Here is a 14537-nt window from a genome sequence, read left to right as displayed (position 1 = left end):
CGAGCGGTTGGCATTTTGAGAAGTTGGCATTCTGAGCATAAACGACTCGTTCTCATAAAAAGATCTCTGTATGTCGTCTCACTAATACTATTTTGAAGGTGAAGGTTGACATTGGATGATTTCCAAAATATTCTAACTAGACACGCGTTGGCAATGCCTTGGGGTCGTCGTCACTAGGAAGGAGTCAATAACATTTCCGCAATAGCGATAGTTCAAAGTGGTAGATGGTAGCCATCAAGTTTTGAACTCTAGGTTCTTTTCATTTAACCTTTCAGCGCCACGTCAAATACAAAAGCCATCACTCTGACTCTACGCTTGATAAATTATGATATTAATATAATAATTGTACCTATTCATTATTATTCAGTTTACACAAATTACATAATACTCAATTAGCCTATTACTGACATCATTTTTAAGGCGGATTAATCCGTCGTTGGCTTTGAAAAGGCTAATGGGTCATGTCCTGAATGGTATAAAGCCCCGAAGACAAAAACGAGTCAAAAAAAAAATACAAATTTTGTACTGGACGCTGCATCGGTCTAAAAACTCAAAAGTAGGTTAACCTTCGGCAGGCAACACTTTTTTTGTATACGTAAAAGGCAACAGGGGTGACCAGTCACCCCACAAATATAATTTGAAATAAAATAGCTTTGTAATGAAAAATCAAACTTATTAATGATTAGATCTATTACTTTGTTTCATTATAAAACTAAAAATGCTTTCATTTAACAGTTTATATATTTTTAATAAATTAATTTTTAACATAAAGCACAGTTAAAGCAAATATCTTTTCGATTTTCAGGGCATGAGGGTAGTTGACATTTTATACGAGATGTCATAACTTTTTTGTTCAGTTTTCTTTGACACAGCACTCACCTTGCCTGCTTCTATAACTTTGCTGAAGGTGCACCCTCAGGAGGTCCCTAGTTCATATTTAGAATGCCATGTGTAATTGCTCTATAATTCTCGCATCTCTCGTAAGAGTTACTATATTTCGTCGAGGTGTTTGACTCCAAGGTGATGAAACCAAGAAGACCAAACATGTCTGTTCTTACATAGTAGCACATTTTGTTTGAATTGTGCTAGTAGAACGTCATCGTCGTAACAATTTTCGCTATTGGAAATAAAGTATTCCTCCTCCGACTGAACTGAGATTATTGACTTCAATTTTAGAAATCTTATTATCATCTGAGCAGCATTTATCATAGGAATTGACATCAGCAAGTCCATGAAAGTATTTTTCGATTTGATCATCCGAAAACAAAGCCATTTTTTACTCCAAAACCAACAATTTACTTTAGCAACACGAAAAAATAAAGTATACGTAAAAGGCAACAGGGGTGATGAGTCACCCCAACAGTGTCAAAATATGAAAAACATGAACCTAACGCGATATGTTGACGCATGCGACTGATAGCTCTCCCTCCAATTAGAGAATAGACCAAACGACAGAAAGACACAACAACTGCAACTAAACGTATGAAGACATTTTTGAACTAGTGGGGTGACTGGTCACCCCTGTTGCCTTCCGAAGGTTAAGTATTGAGTCCACACTTGCAGTTACGGCTGACCAATTCGATTTGGCTTCGTGGAATAGAATGGAAAGTGTATTGATCGGAATTTCTCAGAAGAATAAAATATTTATGAGACAGAGAACAAAAGCAAAAGTGATCGATATCTAGCGAAAAGAATTAACTGATTAGTGCAGTGATGCTAATTGATCATTATTCTGTCGTAATTGGGATAAAGTACGGCAAACTAAAAATCGGTGGTCTGCGCCTAGGCTTAATGAAATAAAACAATGAAGTAAAAAAAGTTTTCATTTATTAGATTCATATACAGACTAAAGTAAAAACTGGCATTACTGTATCATTTCTTCCTCCATGATCTTGGCCATCCACTCGGGCTCGGCGGCGGCGATCTTCTCGATGAGGCTGTTCACCTGGTAGCACAGGCTTTGGATCTGTTTGTCCCATTGGGGTAGGATTTCTCGAGCTGCAAAACGAAAGAACGAATCAATGAAATGCTTAAGAACTCGGTGAATGCTTTATAAGATCCTACTTAATATTATAAATGCGAAAGTTTGGATGTCTGGATGTTTGTTACTCTTTCACGCAAAAACTACCGAACGGATTTTGACAAAACTTTACAGTATTAATGTTTGTAACCCAGAATAACATAGGCTATAATTTAAGACGATCTGTGACAAACTAAATTTCACGCGGATGAAGCCGCAAGCAAAAGCTAGTGCTTTATAAGTTAGCAGAACCCGGAAATACGCTTTACTGCCTTTATTAGGGCATCTTGGGAAAAAGTAGTTCAATCAATACAAATGCAGTTCAAGTTGAATCTGTGCCAAATGTAATCATGTCATCAAATTATTCCATCCGCGAAATTTTAAAGTACTGTACTTGTAATTTTGTAGTAATAAATAAATAAATAGATGCAGTTTCTTTCTATGTGTCCTTTTACAAGTCATCTTATGATTTCCATGTGTATTGTATGGCAGACTTAAAAAATTGCGCCGTAGCTTTGTTTATGTTTACTTTATATGAAATGGCGCTGTTGAGTATGATCCAAACTTAGCCAACATTCAAGATAACAAATGACGCAGGTCAACACCAAACAATAAACATCTATTTATAATCTACTTTCAATTTTATTGGAACAAACAAAATGGCAAGTGAATGGCTGTAAAAGTACTACGACTATCTAGTTTATAATAATGTTCCTCTGTTTGTATACTAGCACAGGAGGGAAACTTACTAGGGCCTAACTGATGCGAGCTCAATCGCATAACTGAGTTATGCGGTGACCGATTCGTAATACGCGGTAGATGATTAATTTAGAAAAAACAGCTCTCTGCTTATTTTTTTTCCATGGACTCATCGCACCGCTATACATGTATCGTCTTCGACAGTAATGTTGCTTGCTACTGGAGGGAAGCAATAAACTATTGAGTATTGAACTCGCTGGGCAGTGGATGTGCAAGGGGCCTAAACAAATACCAGTGCCCCGATTAGGCTAATTTTTAACGTCTCCAATACATACGCGCTTCATCTCCAGTTGTGCTCCGTTTTTCATTCCAACTGAGGTGCAAATTCGGTATCACGGTAATGGACGTACGTTCCTAGTATTTTCATTGTCACATGAAGATATTTAGCTTTACGTTTACGTCAAAACGACACTGCGATACGGATTTGTCAAAACAGCTGATGTTGGTTCGTCGTCCGGGCACGTTGAAGATGAAAATTTTTAGCGTAATCGGGGCCCAGTGCTGCAGTGTTACGTGGTCTGGGGGCTATACACAAGGCGTTGGATGTAGCTCGCTACTAACCAGCCAATCTAGAACCAGCCAGTACTCATTGGGGGAGGCCTATGTTTAACAGTGGACGTCCTGTGGCTGAAATGAAATGATGATACGGCCTTGGCAGGCGGCGTCTCCAGCGGCGCCTCTGTTGTTGCTGACCGCTTGAAGTTAGCTCGCTGTGTACAGCAGTACTCACTCTCAAAGTGCACTCGCGCGCTGATCTGGTCAATGTAGCCGTTCATGCGTCCCTCGCTGATCATGTGGGACGCATTGCGCTCGGCCTTGGCGGGCGGCGTCTCTTTTGTCGCTGGCCGCTTGAAGTTAGCTCGCTGTGTACAGCAGTACTCAGTTACTCACTCTCAAAGTGCACTCGCGCGCTGATCTGGTCGATGTAGCCGTTCATGCGTCCCTCGCTGATCATGTGGGACGCGATGCGCTCGGCCTTGGCGGGCGGCGTCTCTGTTGTCGCTGGCCGCTTGCAGTTAGCTCGCTGTGTACAGCAGTAGGTACTCACTTTCAAAATGCACGCGCGCGCTGATCTGGTCAATGTAGCCGTTCATGCGTCCCTCGCTGATCATGTGGGACGCGATGCGCTCGGCCTTGGCGGGCAGCGCCTCTGTTGTCGCTGGCCGCTTGCAGTTAGCTCGCTGTGTACAGCAGTAGGTACTCACTCTCAAAGTGCACTCGCGCGCTGATCTGGTCGATGTAGCCGTTCATTCGTCCCTCGCTGATCATATGGGACGCGATGCGCTCGGCCTTGGCGGGCGGCGTCTCCAGCGGCGCCTCTGTTGTCGCTGGCCGCTTGCAGTTAGCTCGCTGTGTACAGCAGTAGGTACTCACTTTCAAAATGCACTCGCGCGCTGATCTGGTCAATGTAGCCGTTCATGCGTCCCTCGCTGATCATGTGGGACGCGATGCGCTCGGCCTTGGCGGGCGGCGTCTCTGTTGTCGCTGGCCGCTTGCGAGAGCTCGCTGTGTACAGCAGTAGGTACTCACTCTCAAAGTGCACTCGCGCGCTGATCTGGTCGATGTAGCCGTTCATGCGTCCCTCGCTGATCATGTGGGAGGCGATACGCTCGGCCTTGGCGGGCGGCGTATCCAGCGGCGCCTCTGTTATCGCTGGCCGCTTGCAGTTAGCTCGCTGTGTACAGCAGTAGGTACTCACTCTCAAAGTGCACTCGCGCGCTGATCTGGTCGATGTAGCCGTTCATGCGTCCCTCGCTGATCATGTGGGACGCGATGCGCTCGGCCTTGGCGGGCGGCGTCTCTGTTGTCGCTGGCCGCTTGCAGTTAGCTCGCTGTGTACAGCAGTAGGTACTCACTTTCAAAATGCACGCGCGCGCTGATCTGGTCAATGTAGCCGTTCATGCGTCCCTCGCTGATCATGTGGGACGCGATGCGCTCGGCCTTGGCGGGCAGCGCCTCTGTTGTCGCTGGCCGCTTGCAGTTAGCTCGCTGTGTACAGCAGTAGGTACTCACTCTCAAAGTGCACTCGCGCGCTGATCTGGTCGATGTAGCCGTTCATTCGTCCCTCGCTGATCATATGGGACGCGATGCGCTCGGCCTTGGCGGGCGGCGTCTCCAGCGGCGCCTCTGTTGTCGCTGGCCGCTTGCAGTTAGCTCGCTGTGTACAGCAGTAGGTACTCACTTTCAAAATGCACTCGCGCGCTGATCTGGTCAATGTAGCCGTTCATGCGTCCCTCGCTGATCATGTGGGACGCGATGCGCTCGGCCTTGGCGGGCGGCGTCTCTGTTGTCGCTGGCCGCTTGCGAGAGCTCGCTGTGTACAGCAGTAGGTACTCACTCTCAAAGTGCACTCGCGCGCTGATCTGGTCGATGTAGCCGTTCATGCGTCCCTCGCTGATCATGTGGGACGCGATCCGCTCGGCCTTGGCGGGCGGCGTCTCTGTTGTCGCTGGCCGCTTGAAGTTAGCTCGCTGTGTACAGCAGTACTCAGGTACTCACTCTCAAAGTGCACTCGCGCGCTGATCTGGTCGATGTAGCCGTTCATGCGTCCCTCGCTGATCATGTGGGAGGCGATACGCTCGGCCTTGGCGGGCGGCGTATCCAGCGGCGCCTCTGTTATCGCTGGCCGCTTGCAGTTAGCTCGCTGTGTACAGCAGTAGGTACTCACTCTCAAAGTGCACTCGCGCGCTGATCTGGTCGATGTAGCCGTTCATGCGTCCCTCGCTGATCATGTGGGAGGCGATACGCTCGGCCTTGGCGGGCGGCGTATCCAGCGGCGCCTCTGTTATCGCTGGCCGCTTGCAGTTAGCTCGCTGTGTACAGCAGTAGGTACTCACTCTCAAAGTGCACTCGCGCGCTGATCTGGTCGATGTAGCCGTTCATGCGTCCCTCGCTGATCATGTGGGAGGCGATACGCTCGGCCTTGGCGGGCGGCGTATCCAGCGGCGCCTCTGTTATCGCTGGCCGCTTGCAGTTAGCTCGCTGTGTACAGCAGTAGGTACTCACTCTCAAAGTGCACTCGCGCGCTGATCTGGTCGATGTAGCCGTTCATGCGTCCCTCGCTGATCATGTGGGAGGCGATACGCTCGGCCTTGGCGGGCGGCGTCTCCAGTAACGCGCCCAGCTCCTCGAACGTGATGTTGTTGTACAGCTTGCTGGCCGACAGCAGGTTGTGCTCGAAAACAGCGCGGTCCAGGATCGTGGACCCGTCCGACATCACCGCCTGGAGGACAGTGTGGTAACAATGTGGGTCATTTTCAACTACTATCCGTTCGCGCTAAGTTTGCCGCTGGCGATATGACGTCACTCGAAGGGAAGCGTTTTTTTTTTTTTTTTTATGCATAACAAGGCAGGTATTTGACCACAATCGCACCTGATGTTAAGTGGGATGCAGTCTAGGATGGTACATATCTGCCCTGTAAGTGCTTATTCACTCTCGCCTTGAAGAGGCCCGGATTATAGTTTTCGGGTTTATAACTATAACAAACTATTATTGATAAAAATTGTGTATTTGCGTAAAATAAGACACATTAATTGCGTTTAATCGCGGTTGGGGAAGGGGACGCCCATTCCACGGACCAGCAAACTTAACACGAACGGGTTGCTGCACCTTCGTCACCGACGTCACCGCGCGCGCTCCTCTATATCATTTACTTTCCTACCAATAACTGTTTAACGTAGTCTTTTATTAAACCTTAAGAGCGTTGTCACATTTTTCATGCAGAAATCGAGAATTTGCCAGATTTCGAAACGATTTTAGTCATATAATTTATAGTTATAGCTTCTTTTGACTTATATCATCGTAATTACCATACGTTTTTACGGAATGTCTATTGACAAAATCTCGTTCAAATTGGATTTTTGCCTACGAAAACAGCGAATTTCGAAAGCCCGATTTCCAGGTAACTCGCGAAGGCACAACTTTGAACCAATATTACAACAAATTTATTTCTAAGTAAGAAGATAGCATGTATTCATTAGAATAAGCATACCCTGAAGAAGAAAGTGTATTGAGAAAATGTTGATGTTTAATTCATTAAAATGCATTTTTATCATGTCTAAGATAGTCAAAATTCGAGAAAATTACTGCAAGAAAACAGGTCACATCTCATAATCTAAAAGTCATTTGGCAACATAAACTACTTTATACTTAAGAAGAAACATAGTACTATTATTGTGTGAAAAAGAAAAAATATCTAACTTCAATCTTCAAATGAAAAATTAATTTGAAAATACTATAAAATCGGGTGCATCAAATGGCATAAATCAGTCGTGCTTTGGCACTCGTAGACGCCGGGTCTATGTCAGTTGACTGCCCACTGACGTATATGCGTCACGCGTGATTTTTTCGTAAATTGTAGTATGATTGAGTACTTTTGATCCGCAAGTATTTTTAATTTATTTGTTTAGGTAAATCGGACTTGTAATTTCTTTCTTTTCAAACTTTTTATTATTTTACTTACAGAATATGGGTAGAATAGACAAAAGATATTATTATGGTATTTGTTTGGTCAGGAAAAAATAAATGACTATAAAAAATTTCAACAGGGTGTCAAAACATTTTAGTCTATGCTATTGTGTTTCTACCAACATACTACTCTCTTCCTTACTAATAAAAGTTGAATAGCGTCTGTATGGTCACACAATGCTTCGTCATGTTTTTCCGAAAGTTCAATTACTGACGACTGAATGAAAGAAATTGGTGCGTAACTATTCATCTGATATTAAACGTTTAGTAATAAAGGGGTAGGTCAGGTAAATGGCAAATCCACCAGCGGTCGCTCGATGACACTTAGACAAATAGTTTTATAAAACGTCAACTAAGTTGGTTAGGTATTTGTATTGTAGATACTTATACAAGTGAACGTATAAAATGAGATTATTTTAAAAAGTATAGGTACAGGGTGGAAACGATAAGTGAATTTTACTTGATTTTTAATTATACAAGATATCGAGAAACTGTTTACTGTTCCTGTAAGTGCTTCATGAGCTCTTTAAAACAATAACAATAAATAGGTCAAAGAATAAACTGGATCTATGCGAAAATTCAATGTTTCCGAATTTCATACTAAATGTATGCCGTCAGCCATACCTACCATATTAGAAGTGTTAATTTTTTAAATTTAAATTTTTAATTGAGTAACTAATATACAGTGTGAGTCACGTTAAAGTGTACATATGAAAATAGATGAAATTAGACCTATTTTTATCGACAAAAAAGAGGTGAAAAAAAATTTGAGATTTTTTTTTTTTTTTATATATAATTTTTTTTCTTCAAATTACTTATTGTAAAGAAAACGTAATAACTTTTGAACTAAGCGGTATATCCTGATAAAATAAAAACAGTAATAATGCTAAACAACAGGCGATACGAAAAAAATACATAAAATACACAAAAAATGCCAACAAATAATAAAAAATGATAATTTTTGAAAAAAATTTGCTTAAAAATTCGTGTTTTTTTGTTTATTTGATCAATTTCTCCAAAAAATGCCCCCATAACCGGTGGTTTTTATTACTTTGTATTATTCTCTATCGTATTATCTTTGTAAAACCAAAAATCGCATGTCTCTATCCCTATCACAACATTTGCTATGATCGTTTGAACAAAGGCCTGCCACAACATTATTCTCCGCTACAGGTAGAGACAATTTTAATTTTAACTAAAATGCTTATTTTACTTCGAAATCTTTTGTTTTTATTTGAAATCTAACTTGTCTTTATCAAAATTACAAATCTAGAGCCATTTTCAGTTTCGTTGTTAACAAAGCGTTGAATGGCGCGCCCGGAGAGGCTTAGTTCAAACGATCATTGCAAACGTTGTGATAGGGATAGAGACATGCAATTTTTGGTTTTACGAAGGTAATACGATACAGAGTAATAAAAAGTAATAAAAACCACCGGTTATAGGGGCATTTTTTGGGGAAATTTATCAAATAACCAAAAAACACGAATTTTTAAGCAAATTTTTTTCAAAAATTATCATTTTTTATTATTTGTTGGCATTTTTTGTGTATTTTATGTATTTTTTTCGTATCGCCTGTTGTTTAGCATTATTACTGTTTTTATTTTATCAGGATATACCGCTTAGTTCAAAAGTTATTACGTTTTCTTTACAATAAGTAATTGGAAGAAAAAAATTCTATAAAAAATAAAATAAAAATATCAAAAAAAAATTGACCTCTTTTTTGTCGATAAAAATAGGTCTTGTTTCATCTATTTTCATATTATGTACACTTTAACGTGACTCACACTGTATAATAATCAAACAACAAACTCGTAAATTGCATTCTTATTTAAATTATTTACGGAAAACATGATTTTAGGTTTAACTTGCTACAATATCATCAAGAGATACTAATGAATAAATACTAAATAAACAGATGAAGGGGACGGCATTAAGGCACTCAGAATTCTCAGAAACCATTGATTTAGTGTTTGTTTGTAACTGTATTAAATGTATGAAAGCTGGAAATATAGGTTTTTTGAATAGATTCAGTTCGTTCTTAAACATATTATTGATGCCGTTTTCTAGGTCTTATGAAGCACTTTTTCAGTAAGTAACCATTTGTTCGACATCTTGTATACCTACTATAAGAAATATTCGAGTGAGATCACTTATTCTGCCACGAAATGTTGGAATAACTTACCGCCGCCAATTCGAAACTCCAAATCAAATGCTACTTTCAAACGTAATTTAAAGAAATTTCTATTAGACGAACAAATGTCTATTGCCTGAGTAGTTGTTCTGCATCTCTTCCCTTTATTACACAAACATAACTTTTTGACACATCTAGCACTTTCTGTTGACACACACACAAGCCACATACACCCAACACACACACCTAACACATACACCTAACACACACACCTAACACACACAGCTAGCACACACACCTACAAATTTATGTAATCGTTGAAGCTTTGTATAAGTTTATATAATTTTAAAATAAAAATGCCAATGTTTATGGCGTCCAATGTGACGCTCTTTTAAAAAAGTGGCCTCCGCAGAATAACAGCGTCCTGTTCTGGGTCTACCTCAGAGCAGGACACAATGCTGAGCGGATGCCATTTTGGTCCACAAATGTGCAAGTACTGTAAACTGTTTACTGTAATAATTTAATATGTTGGGCCAAATAAAATATTTTCTTTCTTTCTTTCTTTCTTTATCGATTATTTTCGTCATCCTTACTTATATTAAATTTAATTAAAATACACTAAGGCTGAGATGCACCACCTAACTTTGACCCTAACTGACACTAACCGGTGTTTTATGTTAGACAGATTTTTGACATCCAAAGTTTTGATGTCAATGTAAAGTAAGACGGTGCAAGACGGCCTAATAAATGTATCGTAGACAGTACTTTTTATTTTCTTCATAAATCTTTCTTTTCTTTGTAAAGCTATCTACAAGCTTTTATTTTCTTTGACATCTGGAGTTGTAAAATCTTGCAACTTAAAATTTAATTACTTCCCGTTTTCCCATTGAGCTGAAATTTTGCATGTCTATACAGGCATGCAAAATTTTGTTTCATTTCGCACTAAATAATTTAATTTACACGTGTTTTCATGCGATGGCCAAGTCAATATATTTATGTAAAACGTTAATGATTTCCTGGACTGGACTTGGTATTTATTACATGGATCTCACAACTTTTTACCGTAGAAGAACTGAGTAGTGAGACTTGGTTTTTTGACAAGTATTGTTTTGGATGGGTTTGTATTACAGAACGCATGTGTACCTAATGGGATAACTGTTTAAAAACACGATTAGATAAATTTTGCTCTATGGATAAAAATCTTAAAGTTACCTCTGATTTTTTAGCATTATACGACCGTGGTTTATAATAATAAATTCTATAAAATCACAACGATATCAGTAATTACCTCTTTGATTTCCTGACTTGTTTAGATTTACAAAAACTAAATATTTATTATTAACTTTTAGATAATAATGTGAATGGCGCTTACGATGTTTAGTTACGAGCTCTTTGATGGACACAGATATTATAGATAACGTTTAAAAAATGGCACGCTCGTTTTCATACATTTCATTCTATTTATTTAACCTATCCATATGTGCGGAAACGTCACAAAATCAGAATAAATTTTAATTTTTCCATCCCGCATCATAAAAACTAAAAACTCAAAAGTAAAATTTAAATAGTAAATATTTTTCATAAACAAGCTTTTGATGCTGTAAAAAGATTAAATAAAACATAAATTCTTTCAAGCCCATCAACTTATTACTTTACTCAATTTAAAGATTAAAAACTTGTCGCGGGATTTACTAGTGTAAAAAATACATTAATTACGTAACTTGATTTCGCTAAAAGTCTGATCTGAGAAAAAATCAAATAGGTAAATTATACATTATTTCTTTATTATTATGTATGATGTACTGTCTTAGGTACGATACAACTACGGATTAAGATCGTTTAGTCGACGCAGCGTTGAAATTGTACAGATAAATGCAGTTTGCGCACTCACTACGCGACGTCAAGCAATAAAAACCTAAAATTCGAACGCCAACTTTTTGCTACAACGCTCTTAACAATACAATACAGTCCACTACACTCATTTCATCATTCCCGGTCGAGGCCCCTACAAATACAACTACTCAAAGGATGCATGTTGGAAATGTAGTTGACATTAACTTTATCAAGTTCTCGAAGGATATTTTCAGATTGAGACAACAGAAATATTTGAAAATAGACAGTGTTCAGCAACAAGGAGTTGCAGCAGTAGTGACGAGAGGAGGGAATAGTAGTGACTGCAATGTCATTTCTCTCAGTAATATAATATGAATCTTTTTCTTCTCATCTCAATTTGTTGGTATTAAAATTCTGTGGTTGGTAAAAGTAATTTTAGATGACTAAACAAAAACATACTCAACTATAGTATGGTGTGTGGCATACACTATTTTGGCACAAATATTTTAGCATCATTCTGAGATTCTGGCTTACTTGAGTATAATATAACCAAAAGTTCGACGTTAGGGACGACTTACTTTCTGATGCGTCTGCATTAAGGCTTCAAATTCATGTAGCTCAGATCGGCGAATTATACGGTCGAGGTACATTTTTTCTAGGATTGAGTAAGCAGGCAGTTGTTGGCACCTTTCGTCTTTGAACAGAGTGGCTAGCATTCTGGACCTCTGTTGACCTTAGGAAATAAAAAGGAAAGTTTATTTATCATACAAAATGTAAATTGTGTTTGCACTTTACAGAAACTAAGTTTAATCTATTTCGTTTTTTGTCAAAGAGCAATTACATAAAATATTTCAATATTGCTACTTGTAATAATCATATGTATTAGCTAACTATCTTACCAGCTGAGGCTAAAACTGTGCAAATGAGAGCATTTCTGAGGCATGTCATTCTTTCATCTTCATGAATTATGTTTCTGTATGATAATTCATTGTACCTTTGTGCAGCTTCAATAAACTTCCTAAAAGATATTTAAAAAATGTAGGAAATTCTAAGAATTATATTATTATACAAAAAAATAAAAATATTGGAGACAGATTTATTTGTGAGAAGCCTGAAGGCAATGAACAATCAATTTGCTCAAAGTCAAAATTTCTTTATTTGTTTGGACTAATAAATAGTTCTTACAAATCGTCATTTTGCTCTTAAGGAGCCTCTACATGTCTCATAATCTTTTTACCCTACCAGCGCTTCGAGACCAACATTTGGCAAGTGCTGAGAAAAAGCGCCGCAACAAACTCAGTCACCACTGTCTGCCGGTTAATATAAATAAATAGAAATAGTAGTAGTAGGTACATTCGATTCAGGAGCAGTTCACTGAATTTACCATGCATTCTTGTATGGTGTATCTTATAAGAATGGGTATACAAGATCCTGAACTTTTATCACCATTCGCTACACAAATTCAAATATTAATTGAATATCTCATACCTGCGGTAATCCAGTACTCTGGCATAGCAGACTTTATAGTATATCTGTAGTTGTTCATTAGTGGTCTCCGCTTGCAGCAAGGAGGCTCTGTTGACGAACGCTTCGGCCTGCACGGGGTCATCCACCTCTAGGTACAGGCGGGCAATCTTCAGATAGGTCTCCAGTTTGTAGTCTACTGAATATTGCCTGAAAAGATGTAAAACACAATGTTATATTCAAAAAATTAAATCAAACACCAGTTTTGATTGGATAATATTTTTGAAATGGCATCTTCTCTTAGTCTTTAGAAAAAAAAAATAGTGCAATATGATAATTTTACAGAAAAATGCATACTTTTGGCCAGTTTCAAGTGGTATTCCAACAAGAACATTAGCAGCTTCCTTCCAGTTTTGGTTGCGCTCATAAATGTCAGCTAAATGTTGTCTAATACTTGCCACCTGAAATTTAAATATAGACCTTAATAAAATCTATAGAGGTGTATCCTAAGTTTTAAAAAATAGTTTTACAATTAACAATATATTAAAATAAATAGGTAAGCATAGCAATAATTTGTGTGAAATAATAAAAAACAAAATGAGTTTTACCTGTTCCTCAAATGAAATCACCCTAGGTTGTATGACGTCCAGCGCAAAATGAGAGACTTCCCGAGAAACATTGTCATTCAGCAACGCCAGGTGCGTGCTGACATCCGTGAGCAGTTGCCGAGATATCACCAAGCTCACATTTTCATTCACAACTGAAAAGATTTTAGACATTCATGTTTAAAATAAATAAAAATTACAGCTAACTAATATTTTATCACATTTTTGACAATTTTATTTTAAAAGGTATAGATTTTATATTTTATGTTACTCACTTGCTTCAACAAATGCTTTCAATGTCTCAGCTAACTCTCCCTCAGGATTTTTCAGGATCTCCATGAGAACATTACGGTACCTGAAATTTTTATAAATTGAAGTTATCATTTACATTTAGATTAAATACTTAAACTGGGCATAAACACACTGGGGATAATCACAGTGGTGTTTCTCCGAGGCTCAAATCTAGTAGTAGATTGCTGATACGATATGGATCAATGTTTTCAGTAGAGATATCTCCAATGCAAAAACAGCGGACTAACAATATTGGTTAGGTCTACCTGATAAATCAGTTGCTTGTACTTTAAGCATAGTTTGCAACTGCTAATTTGTTATTATAAGCCAATATAAGTACTAAATAATGTGATATTGTTCTAGATTTATATTTTTAAGGTAGTTTTCTTTACTCACTTTTCAGCTTGGTCTTTGTGCAAGCCTCCGGAATTTCTCAGTTCACTGAGATATTGTCTAACTCCTTGTAAATTAAACGGCATTTTGTTTTTCTTAAACTTCTTAATTATTTATTTATAATATAACGTATGCGTTGAATTTTTTCCGAAGAAAAACAAAAATTATTTGTTTTTTCTCCGGATTTTTTTTTGTGTCAGAATTTTGACTTTATATTTTTTAATTTACTGCATTGGATTGAAGGTATTTAGCAAAGAGCATAAAAGAGTAAGAGACGGCACTCCATAGATATTTTTTGAGCTCACGCACACATATGCATTTTAGAGAACGACCCGCAAATCTTTACCAACCGCACAAACTACAGGCGGAGCTACCAACATAATGCCTTATTTTCTGACAGTATTAGTGACGTTCGTAATAACTTATCGATTATCGATACTTTGCTAGGGTTGTAATTGCATATCGATATCTAGTATAGGAACCTTCAATATTTTAATGATTACTATTTTTATTTTATACTATGTGTAAGTAAAACGAAGTTTTGTAACGTAAATTATTTATTTCGAAATAAAA

The 14537-nt window shown here is 38.6% G+C and overlaps 1 protein-coding gene across 1 annotated transcript; it reads right to left on the bottom strand.

Moving 5' to 3' along the window:
* Window positions 1–1810: 1810 nt before the first annotated feature.
* LOC135079026 (COP9 signalosome complex subunit 4) lies at window positions 1811–14174 on the bottom strand. The gene is made up of 9 exons (XM_063973655.1): window positions 13968–14174; window positions 13556–13635; window positions 13284–13435; window positions 13033–13136; window positions 12700–12885; window positions 12111–12229; window positions 11790–11944; window positions 5786–6002; window positions 1811–1998 (listed from the first exon to the last, which is right to left on the bottom strand). Exons 1-9 carry the CDS (start codon window positions 14048–14050, stop codon window positions 1865–1867), a joined length of 1230 nt encoding a protein of 409 aa, XP_063829725.1. The 5' UTR covers window positions 14051–14174; the 3' UTR covers window positions 1811–1864.
* Between the last annotated feature and the right edge of the window lie 363 nt (window positions 14175–14537).

This window comes from Ostrinia nubilalis, chromosome 15 (assembly GCF_963855985.1).
Source record: "Ostrinia nubilalis chromosome 15, ilOstNubi1.1, whole genome shotgun sequence".
In the NCBI taxonomy this organism is placed as follows: Eukaryota; Metazoa; Arthropoda; class Insecta; order Lepidoptera; family Crambidae; genus Ostrinia; species Ostrinia nubilalis.
The sequence above is the reverse complement of the archived record's forward strand: the minus strand, read 5'-3'. Positions and strand labels throughout refer to the sequence as shown.